General features: G+C 43.9%; 1 protein-coding gene across 8 annotated transcripts in view; it reads right to left on the minus strand.

Moving 5' to 3' along the window:
* pgm3 (phosphoglucomutase 3) overlaps nucleotides 1–19,577 on the minus strand; it is a 134,072-nt gene that overhangs the window by 43,180 nt on the left and 71,315 nt on the right. For all 8 annotated transcript variants that reach the window (XR_010976187.1, XR_010976188.1, XR_010976191.1 and 5 more), the window contains exons 8-11: nucleotides 13,522–13,605; nucleotides 13,181–13,279; nucleotides 10,633–10,752; nucleotides 10,121–10,243 (exon numbers count right to left, since the gene is read on the minus strand). Coding sequence is in view for 3 of the 8 variants with exons in the window: in XM_068044717.1 (XP_067900818.1) it covers nucleotides 10,121–10,243; nucleotides 10,633–10,752; nucleotides 13,181–13,279; nucleotides 13,522–13,605 (426 nt within the window). In the remaining 5 variants the exon portion in view is untranslated. The remainder of the gene's footprint in view (nucleotides 1–10,120; nucleotides 10,244–10,632; nucleotides 10,753–13,180; nucleotides 13,280–13,521; nucleotides 13,606–19,577) is intronic.

Below are 19,577 nucleotides of genomic sequence, written 5' to 3' on the forward strand. Positions count from 1 at the left end.
GGTGGTGTTGGGTGTCATGAAAAACATTAAGGTAGATAAGTACTCAGGGCCTGATGGGATCTACCCCAAAATACTGAGGGAGGCAAGGGAAGAAATTGCTGGGGCCTTGACAGAAATCTTTGTATCGTCATTGGCTGCAGGTGAGGTCCCAGAGGACTGGAGAATAGCCAATGCTGTTCCTTTGTTTCAGGAGGGGAGCAAGGATAATCCAGGAAATTATAGGCCGGTGAGCCTTACGTCAGTGGCAGGGAAACTATTGGAGAGGATTCTTCTAGACAGGATTTACTCTCATTTGGAAACAAAGGAACTTATTAGCGAGAGACAGCATGGTTTTGTGAAAGGGAGGTCGTGTCTCACTAATTTGATTGAGTTTTTTGAGGAAGTGACAAAGATGATTGATGAAGGAAGGGCAGTGGATGTTATCTGTATGGACTTCAGTAAAGCCTTTGACAAGGTCCCTCATGGCAGACCGGTACAAAAGGCGAAGTCACACGGGATCAGAGGTGAGCTGGCAAGATGGATACAGAACTGGCTCGGTCATAGAAGACAGAGGGTAGCAGTGGAAGGGTGCTTTTCTGAATGGCGGGCTGCGACTAGTGGTGTTCTGCAGGGATCAGTGCTGAAACCTTTGCTGTTTGTATTACATGTAAATGATTTGGAGGAAAATGTAGCTGGTCTGATTAGTAAATTTGCAAACGACACAAAGGTTGGTGGAGTTGCGGATAGTGATGAGGATTGTCAGTGGATACAGCAGGATATAGATCGGTTCGAGACTTGGGCGGAGAAATGGCAGATGGAGTTTAATCTGGACAAATATGAGGTAATGCATTTTGGAAGGTCTAATACAGGTGGGAAGTATACAGTAAATGGCAGAATCCTTAGGAGTATTGACAGGCAGAGAGAGATCTGGGCGTACAGGTCCACAGCACTGAAAGTGGCAACGCAGGTGGATAAGGTAGTCAAGAAGGCATACGGCAAGCTTGCCTACATCGGTCGCGGCATCGAGTATAAAAATTGGCAAGTCATGCTGCAGCTGTACAGAACCTTAGTTAGGCCACATTTGGAATATTGCGCACAATTCTGGTCGCCACACTACCAGAAGGATGTGGAGACTTTGGAGAGGGTACAGATGAGGTTTACCAGGATGTTGCCTGGTCTGGAGGGTTGGATAAACTCGGATTGTTTTCACTGGAACGACGGAGGTGGAGGGGCGGCCTGATAGAGGTTTACAAAGTTATGAGTGCCAGTAACAGAATGAATAGTCAGAAGCTTTTTCCCAGGGTGGAAGAGTCAGTTACTAGGGGACATAGGTTTAAGGTGTGAGGGGAAAAGTTTAGAGGGGATGTGCGAGGCAAGTTTTTTTTTTTACACAGAGGGTGGTGAGTGCCTGGAACATGCTGCCGGGGGAGGTTGTGGAAGCAGGTACGATAGCGACGTTTAAGAGGCATCTTGACAAATACATGAATAGGATGGCAAACACAGACGATGGTGACATTTGAATTCAATTAATAAATCTGGAATTAAAAGCTTGTCTACTGGTGACCATGAAACCATTGTCAATTGTTGTAATACCCCTCTGGTTCACTAATGTCCTTTAAGGAAGGAAATCTGCTGTCCTTACCTGGTCTGGCCTACATGTGATTCCAGACCCACAGCAATGTGGTTTGACTCTTAAAAAGCCCTCTGAAATGATTTAGCAGGCTACTCAGTTCAAGGGCAATTAGGGATGGACAATAAATGCTGGCCTAGTCAGAGATGCCCATATCCCACAAACGAATGCAAAAAATCAAAAAGAGTACCATCTATGTACAGGAAAGTGAAGATTTGCCTCTCTGTATACTGCAGCAGTTGAGAAAGGTCGATTTGATCGCGATATTGGCACACGTGGGGGTTAGTGCAAGCACAGAGGCTAGGAAAGCGGAGATAATTCAAGAATTGATTCCTCACTTGAAGCTGGAGAAAAAAAAAAGGATGTTTCTGCTAGTATTCAAATAGAATAAGATTGGAAAGAGAAGAAAACGAAAAAAAAGAGACACAAGACAATTTCAAGTGAGAAAACCTGAATTTGAACTCGACAGGATAAAACTGGATAGGGGACAGAACGATAAAGAGATGCAAATATTGGCATTAGACCACAAAGTGAAAATAGTAAAGGCTCAAAGTCAATGGACGTGCATCAGGGGTGAAAACTGAGGACAACCCGGATGAAACTCCTCGTAGTTTTGATTTGGCAAAGAATGCATGCTTGGTACCTAAATTTAGTGAATAGGGAGTAGAAATGTACTTTGAAAATTGCCATGAATCTGGAATGGCCTAAAGCATCTTGGAAACTTCTCCTACAGTGTTTTCATAGGGAAGCTTTTGAGATGTACTCATCCCTTTCAGATGAACACTCATGAGACCATGACAGATGTTTTCAATGCTTATGTGTTGGTTCTAGAGGACTACAGGCAAAAATTTAGGAATTGAAAAAACAGGACCAGACATATACGGAATTTGCTAGGGAGAAGGAAATGGTGTTTGATAGGTGGTATGGATCAGTGAAAACTGAACAAGATTTTGAAAACCTTAGGGAAGTAATTCTGATGGAAGAATTCAAAAATAGGTCCCACTTGGAAGAACATAAAGTTGGGAAAATAAAGGTTACTGCAGTAATGGCAAATGATTGCAAATTGATGCACAAAAGCGTAGTTACAAGCCCTAGCATGAAAAGTGAAAAGTTGGAGAGATAGGAAGTTTGATAATGAAGCAAGATCTAGTTCTATTAAAAAAGATGACAAAAGCAAAGAGATGGACACACTTCAGACTAATAAAAGAGAAGGCCAGGAGGAAAAGTTTGGTTTCAGGCGACCCTCTCAAACAGATATACCGCTTTGGATACTGTTGGGGGGCGGGGGGGGGGGGGGGGGGAGGGGTGGATGACCTCCCAGGGGAAAGCAGCAACAGCCAAGCTCGTGGCACCACGGAGGGCTCTGCTGCACAGCAGGTCAGGAAAAGGGGTGGAAGTTCTATAGTGACAGGGGATTCTATCGTAAGGGGTGCAGATAGGCGTTTCAGTGGCCACAAACGAGGCTCCAGGATGGTATGTTGTCTCCCTGGTGCTAGGGTCAAGGATGTCTCGGAGCGGCTGCAGGACATTCTGAAAGGGGAGAGTGAGCAACCAGAGGTCGTGGTCCATACTGGCACTAGCGACATAGGCAGGAAGAGAGATGAGGTCCTGCAAAGTGAATATAGGGAGTTAGGCAGAAGGTTAAAAAGCAGGACCTCTAGGGTTGTAATCTCAGGATTACTCCCTGTGCCATGCGCTAGTGAGGGTAGGAATAGGAGGATAAGGCAAATGAATGCGTGGCTGAAGAGCTGGTGTAGGTGGGAGGGCTTCAGCTACTTGGACCATTGAGACCTCTTCTGGTGCAGAGGTGACCTGTACAAAAGGGACAGGTTGCATCTGAACTGGAAGAGGACCTACATCCTTGCAGGGAGGTTTGCTGGTACTACTCGGGAGGGTTTAAACTAGTCTGGCAGGGGGGTGGGACCCAAAGTAGTAGTCTCTCCGATGAGATAGTTGAGGCAAATGTAGAGGTTAAAGCAAGCAAGTCCAGTAGGCAGGCCGGGCAGGGGCAGGCCAGGGAGCGTGGAAGGTCCGGTAGGCTAAACTGCATTTACTTTAATGCAAGAAGCCTTACAGGTAAGACAGATGAACTCAGAGCATGTATCGGTACATGGAATTGTGATATTCTGGCCATTACTGAAATGTGGTTGAGGGATGGGCAGGACTGGCAGCTCAATGTTCCGGGGTACCGATGCTTCTGGCGTGACAGAGGTGGAGGTAAGAGAGGAGGGGAGTTGCACTGCTGATTAGGGAGGACATCACAGCACTACTTAGAGAGGATATCCCGGGGGGAACGTCCAGAGAGGCCATATGGGTAGAACTTAGAAATAAGAAAGGGGTGATCGCTTTGATGGGATTATTCTGTAGGTCCCCCAATAGTCAGAGGGAATTGGAGGAGCATGTATGCAGGGAAATCACAGATAGGTGCAGGAATTATAGGGTTGTAATAGTAGGTGATTTTAACTTCCCTAATATTGACTGGGACTGCCTTAGTGCGAAGGGATCAGATGGGGAAGAATTTGATAAGTATGTCCAGGATAGTTTTCTGAAACAGTATGTGGATGGCCCTACTAGAGAAGGGGCTACACTCGACCTCCTCTTAGGAAATGAGGATGGGCAGGTGGTTAATGTGTCAGTGGGGGAGCACTTTGGGACCTGTGACCATAACTCTATTAGCTTCAAGATAGTTATGGAAAAGGATAGGACTGGTCCTCAAGTTGAAGTCCTAAATTGCGGGGAAGGCTAATTTCGATGGCATCAGACAGGAACTCTCAAAAGTTGAATGGGAGAGGCTGTTTACAGGTAAAGGGATGTCTGGCAAGTGGAAGGCTTTTAAAAGTGAGATAGGAAGAACAAAGAACAAACAAAGAACAAAGAACAGTACAGCACAGGAACAGGCCATTCGGCTCTCCATGCCTGCGCCGATCTTGATGCCTGCCGAAACTAAAACCTTCTGCACTTCCAGGGACAGTATCCCTCTATTCCCATCCTATTCATGTATTTGTCAAGATGCCTCTTAAACATCGCTATCGTAACTGCTTCCACCACCTCCCCCAGCAGCAAGTTCCAGGCACTCACCACCCTCTGTCTAAAGAACTTGCCTCGCACATCCCCTCTAAACTTTGCCCCTCGCACCTTAAACCTATGTCCCCTAGTAACTGACTCTTCCACCCTGGGCAAAAGCTTCTGACTATCCACTCTGTCCATGCTAAACCTCTATCATGTCGCCCCCTCCACCTCCGTTGTTCCAGTGAAAACAATCAGAGTTTATCCAACCTCTCCTCATAGCTAATACCCTCCAGGCCAGGCAACATCCTGGTAAACCTCTTCTGTACCCTCTCCAAAGCCTCCACGCCCTTCTGGTAGTGTGGTAACCAGAATTGCACACATTATTCTAAGTGTGGCCTAACTAAAGTTATGTACAGCTGCAGCATGACTTGCCAATTTTTATACTCTATGCCCCGACCGATGAAGGCAAGAGTTCAGGGCCGGCATGTTCCTGTTAGATGGAAGGGCAAGGCTGGCAAGTTTAGGGAACCTTGGCTGACGAGGGATATTGAGGATCTGGTCAGGACAAAGAAGGAGGCATATGCCAGGTATAGGCAGCTGGGATCAAGCGAGTCCCTTGAGGAGTGTAGGGGATGTAGGAGTACGCTTACGAAGGAAATTAGGAGGGCAAAAAGGGGCCATGAGATTTCCCTGGCAGATAAGATAAAGAAGAATTCTAAAAGATTCTATAAGTATATTAAGAGTAAAAGGGTAGCTAGGGGGAGAGAGTATGTCCCCTTAACGATCAGTGTGGTAATCTATGTGTGGAGCCACAGGAAACAGGCGAGGTCTTAAATGAATACTCTTGTCTGTATTTACCATGGAGGTGGTCATGGAAGCAAGTGAGTTCAAGGGAAAGAACACCGGTATCTTGTAGCATATCAACGTTACAATGGAGCCAGTGTTGGAGGTTTTGAAGCACATTAACGTGGATAAATCCCCAGGGCCTGACCAGGTGTATCCTAGGATGCTATAGGTAGCAAGGAGCTGGGGCCCTGGCAGAGATTTTTGTATTATCGTTAGCCACGGGTGAGGTACCGAAAGACTGGAGGATAGCTAATATTGTGATGGTCTGTTCCAATATAAAGTCATGCCATTTGGTATGAAGAATGCACCAGCCACATTTCAAAGACTGACCAATCAAGTGATTGCCAAAATGAGCAACTGTGTTGTGTACATTGAGGACCTTTTGGTGTCTACCAACACCTGGAGTGATCATGTCTGACATTTAAGAGCTGTTTGACAAGCTAGCCAAAACTAACCTGGTCATAAACTTTGCAAAGAGCGAGTTTGCTAAGACCAAAGTCATTTATTTAGGACATATTGTGGATCAAGGTCAAGCATCATCATGAGAGGCCAAGGTTCAGGCGATAATAGGTTTTCCTGTACCCAAAACAAAGAAAGGCATGGGCTCTGGGTATGTGTGGGTTTTACAGGAATTTGTTTTCCCTAACTTCAGCACAGTCGTCACCCCACTGACTAATCTGTTAATGAAAAACACGAAGTTCAAATGGTCAGAGTCATGCCAAATAGCATTTGAGAAGTTAAAGGCTATTTTAATAAAAGAACCAGCTCTTGCAGTCCCAGATGTTAATAAACCATTCAAAGTGGCTATTGACGCCAGTGATGTAAGGGTAGGAACAATGCTGCTCCAAGTTGATGATACTGGTGTGTAACGGCCCGTTAGCTACTTCTCTAGGAAGATCAATAAATATCAAACAAAGTACTCGACCATCGAGAAGGAAACTAAATCTTGTACTGGCTTTACAGCAGTTTGAGATATATGTAACCAAAAGTCAGAGAAATTAGTTTATACAGTTAATACACTTGTGTTTCTGGAAAAGTTCAGAACAAAGAATCTCTGGCTGTTTTACTGGAGTTTGATGTTACAGCCATTTACACTGAAAATTGTGCATGTTGCAGGGAAAAGCAACATAATTGCTAATGCTCTAGCCAGAGCTTGAAGGAGTGTAAAATAGAAGAAAGGCCGTGAGTTATGATAATTCTATGATGCTTGAATCTGAATCCACGAGGGTTTAGTTACTCGTTAAGCCCTCATGATTTTATAAATACAATATGTATAATTGTGGAATATAAAAATTACCCGTACAGTATGCAATAAGAATCATAGAAATCAGAGAAAGTTTAAGGCACAGAGAGGGGCCACTTGGCCCATCTTGTCTGTGCTGGCCGAAAAACGACCGTGGAGTTCAGATTGAGAGATAACTGCTGTAAGAGTTCAAGGTGGCTAAATCCTTGAAGAAAAGAGCTGAAAATTTACCTGAGGAATATTAGAGTTGTGAAGAACTGTGTGACTGTAATTGTTGCCATATATGCTGGTGGATTGCTCAGTGAAACAGCAAGACCCATCTCTGTTGTATCTGATAGGTAAGGTGCAATTTGTAATATATACTGACCGTGATCTGTCTGTTGCGACATGTTTAATTTATGTTGGTTTCGGTTCGCGTGTTAAAGTAAAATTAATAAAAGTGAAATCTTGTCCGTTTGGTTTGGTTTCCTACATTGGGGTCAATCGGTGGATTTAGAAACACAGGAAAATAGGAGGAGTAGGCCAATTGGCCCTTCGGGCCTGCTCGGCCATTCAAAAAAGATCATGGCTGATTGTCTAATTCAGTACCCTGTTCCCGCTTTCTCCCCATATCCCTTGATCCCTTTGGCATTAAGAAACATATCTATCTCCTTCTTGAATATATTTAATAACTTGGCCTCCACTGCCTTCTGCGGTATAGAATCCCACAGGTTCACCACCCTCTGAGTGAAAAAATTTCTCTTCATCTCGGTTCTAAATGGCATACCCCATATCCTGAGCCCCCTGGTTCTGGACTCCCCACCCATCGGGAACATCCTTGCTACATCTAGCCTGTCTAGTCCTGTTAGAATTTTATAGGTTTCTATGAGATCCCCTCTCATTCTTCTAAACTCTAGTGAATCTAGGCCTAGTTGACCCAATCTCTCCTCATACGTCAATCCTGCCATCCCAGGAATCTGCCCAGTAAATCTTCTTTGCACTCTCTCCATGGCAAGAACATCCTTCCTCAGATAAGACGACCAAAACTGCACAAAATACTCCAGATGTGGTCTCACCAAGGCCATGTATAACTGCGGTAAGACATCCTTGCTCCTGTACTCAAATCCTCTTTCAATGAAGGCTAACATACCATTTGCCTTCCTAACTGCTTGCCGCACCTGAATGCTTGCTTTCAGCGACTGGCGTACAAGGACACCCAGGTCCCAATCTATCACCATTCAGATAATAATCTGCATTTCTGTTTTTACAACCAAAATGGATAACCTCACATTTATCCACATTATACTGCATCTTCCATGCATTTACCCACTCACCCAACTTGTCCAAATCACATTGGAGCCTCTCTGTATCCTCCTCACAGCTCACATGCACCCCCCCAGCTTTGCGTCATCTGCAAACTTGGAAATGTTACCTTTAGTTCCCTCACCCAAGTCATTAATATATTGTGAATAACTGGGGCCCAAGCACTGATCCCTGCGGTACCCCACCAGTCACTGCCTGCCACCAGGAAAAAGACCCGGTTATTCCAACTCTCTGTTTCCTGTCTGTCAACCAATTCTCAATCCATGCCAGGAGATTACCCCCAATCCCATGTGCTTTAATTTTGCACACTAACCTCTTATGTGGGACTTTATCAAAAGCCTTCTGAAAATCCAAATACACCACATCCACTGGTTCTCCCTTATCGATTCTACTAGTTACATCCTCAAAAAACTCCAGTAATTTGTTAAGCATGATTTCCCTTTCGTAAACCCATGCTGACTTTGTCCAATCCCGTTTATGCTTTCCAGGTGTTGTGCTTTCACATCCGTTATAACAAACGCTAACATTTTTCCCACTACTGATGTAAGGCTAACTGGACTGTAATTCCTTGTTTTTTTCTACCTCCTTTTTTAAATAGTGGGTTACATTTGCCACCCTCCAATCTGTAGGAACTGATCCAGAGTCTATAGAATTTTGGAAGATGTCCACCAATGCATCCACTATTTCCAAGGCCACTTCATTTCGTATTCTGGGCTGTAGCTTATCAGGCCCTGGGGACTTGTCAACCTTTAACCCCATTAATTTCCCTAGCACTTTTTTTTTTATTAATACTGATTTCCTTCAGTTCCTCCCTCTCATTAGACCCTTGGTTCCCTAACATTTCTGGGAGGTTATTTGTGTCCTCCTTTGTGAAGGCAGAACCAAAGTACGTGTTTAATTGTTCTGCTATTTCTTTGTTCCCCATTATAATTTCCCCCGCTTCTAACTGCAAAGGACCTACATTTATTTGTCTTCACTGATCTTTTTCTCTTCACATATTGATAAAAGCTTTTACAATCAGTTTTTATGCTCCCCGCAAGTTTACTCTCATACTCTATTTTCCCCCGCTTAATCAATCTCTTGGTCCTCCTTTGCTGAATTCTAAACTGCTTCCATCCTCAGATTTTTTCTGGCAATTTTATATGCCTCCTCTATCCCTAATTTCTTTTGTAAGCCACGGTTGAGCCACCTTTCTGGTTTTATTTTTGCACCAGACAGGAATGAATAATTGTTGTAATTCATGCACACGTTCTTTAAATATTATCCACTGTCAACCTTTTTAGTAAAGTTCCCCAATCTACCATAGCCAACTCGCACCTCATACCTTCGTAGCTTCCTTTATTTAAATTCAGGACCCTAGTCTCAGAATCAACTACATCACTCTCCATCTTAAAGAAGAATTCTATCAGGTTATGGTCGCTCTTCCCCAAGGAACCCCGCACAACAAGATTGTTAATTGATCCTTTCTCATTGCACAATACCCAGTCTAGGATAGCCTGTTCTCTAGTTGGTTCCTCAACGTATTGGTCTAAAAAACCGCAACGTACACACTCCAGGAAATCCTCCTCCACAGTATTATTGCAAATTTGGTTTGACCAATCTACATGTCGATTATAGTCACCCATGATTACAGTTGTACCCTTAAATGCATGCGTCTCTAATTTCCTGTTTAATGCCATCCCTTACATCTTCACTAATGTTTGGGGGTCTATAGACAACCCCCACCAACGTTTTCTGCCCCTTGTTGTTTCTTAGCTCCACCCATACTGATTCCCACATCATGATTTTCCAAGCCAATATCCTTTCCTCACTATTGCATTGATTTCCTCCTTTACTAACAACGCTACCCCACCTCCTTTCCCTTTTTGCCTGTCTTTCCTAAATATTGAATACCCCTGGATGTTCACTTCCCATCCTTGGTCACCCTGCAGCCATGTCTCCGTAATCGCAACTATATCATAGTTTGATTTTCTTTTGTTGGTGGTCTCCACAGGGATCATAACAGTTAGACTCTATGAAGTATGTGGCTTTCTCTCCCCCTTCCTGCCTTTGAATGATTACTTCAAAGCATCTAATCTTTTCAATGTGTAAAGTGTAAAGAATGGACTCACCTGTACTTTTAGTTGCCTGTTAGGAAGGTCAGTGTAAATCAAATCCCATTGCTGGATAGTGAAGCCCTTGATGGACAGGATGGCCTCTATTGTCAGCAGGTCTGATATAGCATCACCCACAGTCTGTAAAGTCAGAATCAGAACTCAGTAAGTGCCTGGTAGATGGTTCCAAGCATAGCTAAGAGTTGTCAGATAAGAATCTTTATTCTTATATTACAGGACGAGCAGTATTCACTTTCCAGAGGACTAAGCTGTTCAATAATTACTCAAAATCTCTCGCATTACTACGAGTTTTCACCAACACCTATCACTCACTAAGCTCTGTGCTGTTGTAGGAGGACATCAAGTGAATGCCAGTTGCGGGAGTTGAGAGTGTTAGTCCAGGCTTCTCTTGCTCTCCTTACTGGTACTGAAATTATCAGCACGCAGCCCATCAAGAGGTAATGGAAAGGTGCACAAATAGCTACATAAAGCACATTGTCACATGCTATACTTAGTAAATTTTTACTCACCTGGTTGATTAGATCAATGGTATTTTCAAGCATTTTAGCTGCATTGCTTTTCTCCTTCAGTTGCTTTTTGTCCCGAGCCAGGTGTCTAATTTTACTCTCAGCTGTTTTACTGAACAGTACCTTAAAAAAGAGGAAAAATAAGTAGAGGCATTTGCAGATTACCTTAACATGGTACTCTCAACTGCAAGAACAGCATTTTAAATCGTTCATTTCTACCATGCAGATGAAGGGGTGTCCTTCTAAGCACTGGTGTTTTTCATTTTCTCCCCAGAAATGATGCAAAAACCAGAGTGATCATAAACCTGACCTGCAGCCATTATTAAAACATTGATTCCGGTCACCAGCAAAGAAATAAAACAAAGCTTTTTTTTTTCTCTCACTTGTTTGTTGAGTTGGAATACTTTTTATTTTGGTACTCTTGTTTTACAAGGAAGAAGTAACAGCACCTTTCATGTCCTCACTGCATCCCAAAGTATAATTGTAATGGGATTAAATTAATGACAGCTTTCACAAGGGTTTAAGGCACCTTTCTGCAAGCGTTACACTATTATTTGGGAGGGGGAAAAAATCAGCCCACTGAGTCTTGCCTATGGCACCCAACATCAAGATTTTTCATCGTTATAAAGAACAAAGAAAATTACAGCACAAGAACAGGCCCTTCGGCCCTCCAAGCCTGCGCCGATCCAGATCCTCTATCTAAACATGTCGCCTATTTTCTAAGGGTCTGTATCTCTTTTCTTCCTGCCCATTCATGTATCTGTCTAGATACATCTTAAAAGACGCCATCGTGCCCGCATCTACCACCTCCGCTGGCAACGCGTTCCAGGCACCCACCACCATCTGCGTAAAGAACGTTCCACGCATATCCCTCCTAAACTTTTCCCCTTTCACTTTGAACTCGTGTCCTCTAGTAATTGAATCCCCCACTCTGGGAAAAAGCCTCTTGCTATCCATGTCTATACCTCTCATGAATTTGTACACCTCAATCAGGTCCCCCCTCAACCTCCATCTTTCTCATGAAAATAATCCTAATCTACTCAACCTCTCTTCATAGCTAGTGCCCTCCATACCAGGCAACATACTGGTGAACCTCCTCTGCACCCTCTCCAAAGCATCCACATCCTTTTGGTAATGTGGCGACCAGAACTGCACGCAGTATTCCAAATGTGGCCGAACCAAAGTCCTATACAACTGTAACATGACCTGCCAACTCTTGTACTCAATACCCCGTCCGATGAAGGAAAGCATGCCGTATGCCTTCTTGACCACTCTATTTACCTGCGTTGCCACCTTCAGGGAACAGTGGACCTGAACACCCAAATCTCTCTGGACATCAATTTTCCCCAGGACTTTTCCATTTACTGTATAGTTCACTCTTGAATTGGATCTTCCAAAATGCATCACCTCGCATTTGCCCTGATTGAACTCCATCTGCCATTTCTCTGCCCAACTCTCCAATCTATCTATATTCTGCTGTATTCTCTGACAGTCCCCTTCACTATCTGCTACTCCACCAATCTTAGTGTCATCTGCAAACTTGCTAATCAGTCCACCTATACTTTCCTCCAAATCATTAATGTATATCACAAACAACAGTGGTCCCAACAGTGATCCCAAAAGTTATCTTTGACTTCCTCTGCCATCTGATACCTCAAGGTTTGTTAAGGTAAATAAAGATTTTGTTTCTATTTACACTATAAATGTAGAATGCAGTGAATAGGTTTTATGTCACAGCAAGCTGACTAAATTAAAACAGAAATCACAACCTTTCCCCAAGGTACATTGAGGGCATAAAGACCCTCTTTGGGAATCCATACTCATTGCGGCACAGTGGCGCAGTGGTTAGCATCGCAGCCTCACAGCTCCAGCGACCCGGGTTCAATTCTGGGTACTGCCTGTGTGGAGTTTGCAAGTTCTCCCTGTGTCTGCGTGGGTTTTCTCCGGGTGCTCCGGTTTCCTCCCACAGCCAAAAGACTTGCAGGTTGATGGGTAAATTGGCCATTATAAAATTGCCCCTCGTATAGGTAGGTTGTAGGGGAATATAGGGACAGGTGAGGATGTGATAGGAATATGGGATTAGTGTAGGATTAGTATAAATGGGTGGTTAATGGTCGACACAGAATCAGTGGGCCGAAGGGCCTGTTTCAGTGCTGTATCTCTCAATCTAAAAATCTAAATCTAAATCTAAAAAATCATGTAGCTACTGTGGACAAGTAGAGTGCTTTATTCTTTCTCACCTCCTTATCCCATAATCATACCTCAGGCAAATCGGTGGTCAGGCATCCTGGTCTAGGCCCAATGTTTCTCTAACTGGGCTCCTAAAATGTGAGTAAGAACACTCCCACTAATGTACAACAATCACTAAATGGGGAAGTAACACTAATCTACCAGAATATGTTGTACATGGCTACAATTTAAATCTTATCTCATGATAAATTTTTTCTTTAATGCAACAGAATAGGAAGCTCAATTCTAAATACCATGAATACTCGTTTAAAAAAAAAACTGCAACAGACCAGCAGAGCTCTCCATTCAGGCAGCCACTTACTGTGCCATGGCCATTTGCTTCAAAGTAAACCCCAACATCAAATTCCTGAGCTTTATGGTGCAAATATTTCACTCCTGTATTCACACAGTGTACAGGAACCTAAGAAAAACCACAACCAGACACATTAGAAATCACCAAACAGATCAGACATGTCTATATGCACGTTCAATTATATGCCAATTCTTAACTTGTTGTGTTCTGTTCATGGTTGCAATGATTGTTGGAACTCTGTCTAGTAAAGTTACACATTATGTTAATTAAGGGATGTTATTAAAATGTGTTATAAGCAACTTTTGAAACCACTAAAGTTGAGAAATAACCCAGTCTCAAAATGTTATTACCTTCATGACCTCTTCGATGTATTTTGTTGAGCTCCCATTTGCATAGGCAGTCTGGACTACTGCTATCTGCAAGTCCAAATCCGCCTGAGCAATAAAAAGACGACAATTAGCTCTACAGTCAATATTCACTCACAGTCCACTTCTACAGTTATGGTGTAGCACTAGTTTAGTGTTGGTATGAATCGCTTTCCATTCCACATGAATCTTAAATTTGCGTATCAAGTTAAGGACTGAAAAATCTGGAGCAAAGTTGAACAGAACTCTGCTATGCTCCATTAGTGGACGCGTCCTGTAATAGCACAATGCTGCACTTACAGGACAACTACTTTACTTTAGTTATCGTGAAAATGCACACAAATTCTTTATTTACTTGGTAAACCTTGAGGCAATAGATGACAAAGAGAAAAGCAAAGTTAATGAAAAATGAATCATAGCGTCATAGGCAAGGGAGAAACACTTTCTGCTAGCTGCTGTCTGACTTACGACTTAAGCAGGATCTCAATATCTGCAAAAAGCTCAATGTTTTGAACAAAGAAGCCAATGCAATTTCTCCCAAAATATTACCCTTTTCATCTTCATATGGATTAGGCTAATATTGCTTTTTAAAAAACGTTTGGTAGATACAGTAAATTTCCCAACTTGAAAAGTAGTTAACAGGATTTACCAAATGCACCCCTGCCGCCTCTGTTTTGTAAAGCAGGCGCTATAATTGTAGAAAAATAAGGATGCCAGTCTGAACTGATTAATTACACGGGAAATGGATACTTAAAGTACAATAAATAAATGAATAAAGGAATCAGGCAAGCCTGAACTGGACAAATGACTCAAGTGAATCCAATGAACAGGTTTTATGCCATAGCAAGCGACTAAATAAGCGGGCGGCGCAGTGGTTAGCACCGCAGCCTCACAGCGCCAGGGACCCGGGTTCGATTCTGGGTACTGCCTGTGCAGAGTTTGCAAGTTCTCCCTGTGTCTGCGTGGGTTTTCGCCGGGTGCTCCGGTTTCCTCCCACATCCAAAAGACTTGCAGGTGATAGGTAAATTGGCCATTGTAAATTGTCCCTAGTGTAGGGAGGTGATAGGGAATATGGGATTACTGTAGGGTTAGTATAAATGGGTGGTTGTTGGTCAGTACAGACTCGGTGGGCCGAAGGGCCTGTTTCAGTGCTCTGAAAAAAAAAAGTCTAGATACCTCTACAAGGTATATTGTCAGGACTAAAAAGTCACTTTTTGGGAAACACCTATTTTGGGAGTGGGGGGGTCACCTGAAAAATTATACGATCAGGATCCCAATGAACCAGATCTCCCCACCCGTAAAGCTTAATCCCAGTTGGGCAAGAAAATACATTCATAGAATGCAAAAATAACTAGCTAAACCATCACGGACTTGAGTTTTCTTGATACTATAGAAGATAAAACACATGGTGTAGGGGGTAACATATTAGCGTGGATAAAGGGTTGGTTAGCTAACAGGAAGCAGAGAGTAGGAATAAATGGGTCTTTTTTGGATTGGCAAGCTGTAACTAGTGGAGTGCCACAGGGATCAGTTCTGGGGCCTCAACTATTTACAATTTATATCACTGACTTGGATGAAGCGACCATATGTATGGTAGCTATTTTCCGATAACACCAAGATAAGAAGGAAAAAAGCTGTCACGAGGAGGTGAAGAGTCTACAAAAGGATAAAGATGAGCGGGCAAAAATTTGGCAGATGGGGTATAATGTGGGAAAATGTGAACTTGTCCACATTGGAAGGAAGAATAGAAAAGCTGTATGCTATTTAAACGGAGAGATTGTAGAACTCGGTGGTACAGAGGGATCCAGGTATCCTGGTACATGAATCACAAAAGGTTAATATGCAGGTACAGCAAGTGATTGGGAAGGAAAATGGAATGTTGGCATTTATTGCAAGGACAATCGAGTATAAAAGTAGGGAAGTTTTACTGCAGCTGTACAGGGCCTTGGTGAGACCGCATCTGGCGTACTGGGTACAGCTTTGGTCTCCTATTTTAAAAAGGATATAATTGCATTAGAAGCAGTTCAGAGAAGGTTCAATCAACTCATTCTGGGGATGAACGGCTTATCTTGTGAAGAAAGGTTGAACAGGTTGGGCCTGTACCCATTGGAGTTTAGTAGAATAAGAGGTGATCTTATTGAAACACATAAAAGATCCTGAGGGGTCTTGATAGAGTGGATACCAGAAGGATGTTTCCTCTTGCGGGGGAGATTAGAACCAGGGGACAGAGTTTAAAGAATAAGAGGTCTCCCTTTTAAGACAGAGATAAAGGAGAATTTTTTTCTCTCAAAAGGTCATTCGTCTTAAAGGCCTGCTACCCGACCTGAACCGAACCAGACGACGTGTCGGGTTCGGGTCACTCTTCTGGGACCGGCTTTTGGGGTTGGGTCGGGCCGAGTCCGGGTCGAACACACACAGTATTAATGGGACTTGAAAGGATGTTTAAAAAGATGAAGATTAGAGCCACGTAGTCAGTGATTGTTTGGTCACGAGTTAAACAGAAACCCATGGGGTTGTGCCACACTGTACCAGTATCTGTATTGCTTAAAATAAACACAGCAATTGCCCAAAGACTCAGAAAATATTATACATTACCTAGACTCCTGCTTTGCAGTTTGAAATACTTGCTGCAAGTTTATCCAGTGAGCAGCTGAAATGCAGTGACCAGGAAGGTCCTGAGTGATTATTATAAAATATACAGTATTTATATAAAAAATATAAAATGATCACCGTCAGGACTCTAGTCTACACACATATACTGTACTAGACTAGAGTCCTGACAGTGATCATTTTATATTTTTTATATAAATACTGAGTATTTTATAATAATCAATCACTCAGGACCTTCCTGGTCTCTGCATTTCAGCTGCTCACTGGATAAACATGCAGCAAGTATTTCAACCTGAAGAAGTGAAAAATGGATTCGGAATCAGAAGGTAGGTAAAGTGCACATTCCGGTGGTCGGGTTGGGCTCGGGAAAAAAAATGGAAGGTCTCAGGCCGGGTCGGATGTGGTTCTGTTAGATTCAGGCCTTCAGTTCGTCTGTGGAATTCTCTTCCCCAGAAAGCAGTGGAGGCTGGGTCATTGAATTTATTCAAGGCCGAGTTAGATTTTTGATAGACAAAGCAGTCAAGGGTTATGGGGGGGGGGGGGCGGGTGCAGGGAAAAGAAACAGGAAAGTGGAGTTGAGACCACAATTAGGTGAGCCAAGATCTTATCGAATGGCAGAGCAGGCTCAAAGGGCCAAATGGCCTGCTCCTGCTCCGAAGACCGATGTTCCTGTGAGTTTCAAATCAGACCAGGTGCAGAAAAGGTATACACAAAACTTGGAAGTATCTTGAAAGATGACCCAAAACCTGGAAGTACTGTGAGGAGGACAGTGATAGACTTCAAAAGAACATAGGCTGTTGGAATGGCTGGACACATGGCAGATGAAATATAATGCAGAAAAGTGTGAATTAATCCATTTTGGTAGGAAGAACGTGGAGAGGAAATATAAAATAAAGGTGTGCTGGAACAAATAGACCTGGGAGTCTGTGTGCTTGGGGTCCTTGAAGGTGGCAGGGCAGGTTCAGAAACTGGTTAAAGAGGAAAACAGGCCGTTAACACCTTTTCTGTACTAATGCTTTGTCTTTCAACACACCATTAACATATTGTTTGCCTTTGCTCCATGACCTTTTGGTCAGCAATGTGACCTTGCCCAATCTACACCTTCTCCTTTGTTATCTCTTGCCCCACCCCCACCTCACTTGCTTATAACCGGTGACATTTTAATATTTGTCAGTTCCGAAGAAGGGTCACTGACCCGAAACGTTAACTCTGCTTCTCTTTCCACAGATGCTGCCAGAACTGCTGAGTGGTTCCAGCATTTCTTGTTTTTGTTATAAATAGAGGCATAGAGTACAAAAGCAAAGAAGCTACAATGAACCCTTTTTATTATAAAACACTGGTTCAGCAGCAATTTGAGTATTGCATCCGATTCTGGGAACAACATTTTAGGAAGGATAAGAATGCTTTAGAGAGGGTGCAGAAAAGGATTTAAGAGAATGGTTCCAGGGAGGAGGAACTTCAATTATGTGAGTAGATTGGAGAAGCTTGGGTTGTTCTCCCCAGAGAGGAGTTTTGATAGAGGTGCTCAAAATTACGAGGAGGCGGTGGTGTAGTGGTATTATCACTGGACTAGTAACCCAGAGACCCAGGGCATTGATCTGGAGACATGGGATCGAATCCCACCACAGCAGAAGGTGGAATTTGGCACAGTGGCGCAGTGGTTAGCACCGCAGCCTCACAGCTCCATCGACCCGGGTTCAATTCTGGGTACTGTGTGGAGTTTGCAAGTTCTCCCTGTGTCTGCATGGGTTTCCTCCGGGTGCTCCTGTTTCCTCCCACATGCCAAAGACTTGCAGGTTGATAGGTAAATTGGCCATTAGCAATTTCCCCTAGTATAGGTAGGTGGTAGGGAAATATAGGGACAGGTGGGGATGTGGTAGGAATATGGAATTAGTGTAGGATTAGTATAAAACGGATGGTTGATGGTCGGCACAGACTTGGTGGGCCGAAGGGCCTGTTTCAGTGCTGTATCTCTGAACTAAACTAAACCTGGATTAAAAGCTAGTCTAATGATGGCCATGAAACCATTGCCGATTGCTGTAAAAGCCCATCTGGTTCACCAATGTCCTTTAGGGAAGGAAATCTGTTGTCCTTACCTGATCTGGCCTACATGTGACTCCAGACCCACAGCAATGTGGTTAACTCTTACATGCCCTCTGAAATAGCCTAGCAAGCCACTCAGTTGTACCTAACTGCGACAAAGTCAATAAAAAGGAATGAAACTGGACGGACCACCCGGCATCGACCTAGGCACCGGAAACGACAATGACAAACCCAGCCCTGTTGACCCTGCAAAGTCCTCCTTACTTGTGCCAAAGTTGGGAGAGCTGTCCCACTGACTAGTCAAGCAACAGCCTGACACAGTCATACTCACGGAATCATACCTTACAGACAATGTCCCAGACACTGCCATCACCATCCCCATGTATGTCCTGTCCCACCGGCAGAGGTGGCGGTACAGTGGTCTACAGTAGGGAGGGAATTGCCCTGGGAGTCCTCAACATCGACTCCGGACCCCATGCAGTCTCATGGCATCAGATCAAACATGGGCAAGGTAACCTCCTACCGATTACCACCGACCGCCCTCCCTCAACTGATGAGTCAGTACTCCATGTTGAACACCACTTGGAGGAAGCACTGAGGGTGGCAAGGGCACAAAATGTACTCTGGGTGGAGGACTTCAATGCCCATCACCAAGTGTGGCTCGGTAGCACCACTACTGACTAAGCTGGCAGAGTCCTAAAGGACATAGCTGCTAGACTGGGTCTGTGGCAGGTGGTAGGGGAATCAACACGAGGGAAAAACATACGTGACCTTGTCCTCACCAATCTGCCTGCCGCAGATGCTTCTGCCCATGACTGTATTGGTAGGAGTGACCACCACACAGTCCTTGTGGAGACGAAATCCTGCCTTCACATTGAGGGTACCGACCATCGTGTTGTGTGGCACTATCATCATGCTAAATGGGATAGATTTCGAACAGATCTAGCAATGCAAAACTGGGCATCCATGAGGCGCTGTGGGTCAACAGCAGAATTGTACTCAACCACAGTCTCTAACCTCATGGCCCGGCATATCCCCCACTCTACCATTACCATCAAGCTAGGAGACCAACCCTGGTTCAATGAAGAGTGCAGGAGGGCATGCCAGGAGCAGCACCAGGCATACCTCAAAATGAGGTGTCAACTTGATGAAGCTACAACCCAGGACTACTTGCATGCCAATATGCATAAGCAGCATGCGATAGACAGAGCTAAGCGATCCCATAACCAACGGATTAGATCTAAGCTCTGCAGTCCTGCCACATCCAGTCGTGAATGGTGGTGGAAAATTAAACAACTAACTGGAGGAGGTGGCTCCACAAATATCCCCATCCTCAATGATGGGGAAGCCCAGCACATCAGTGCGAAAGATAAGGCTGAAGCATTTGT

This window comes from Heterodontus francisci, chromosome 13, assembly GCF_036365525.1.
Source record: "Heterodontus francisci isolate sHetFra1 chromosome 13, sHetFra1.hap1, whole genome shotgun sequence".
NCBI classification, from domain to species: Eukaryota; Metazoa; Chordata; class Chondrichthyes; order Heterodontiformes; family Heterodontidae; genus Heterodontus; species Heterodontus francisci.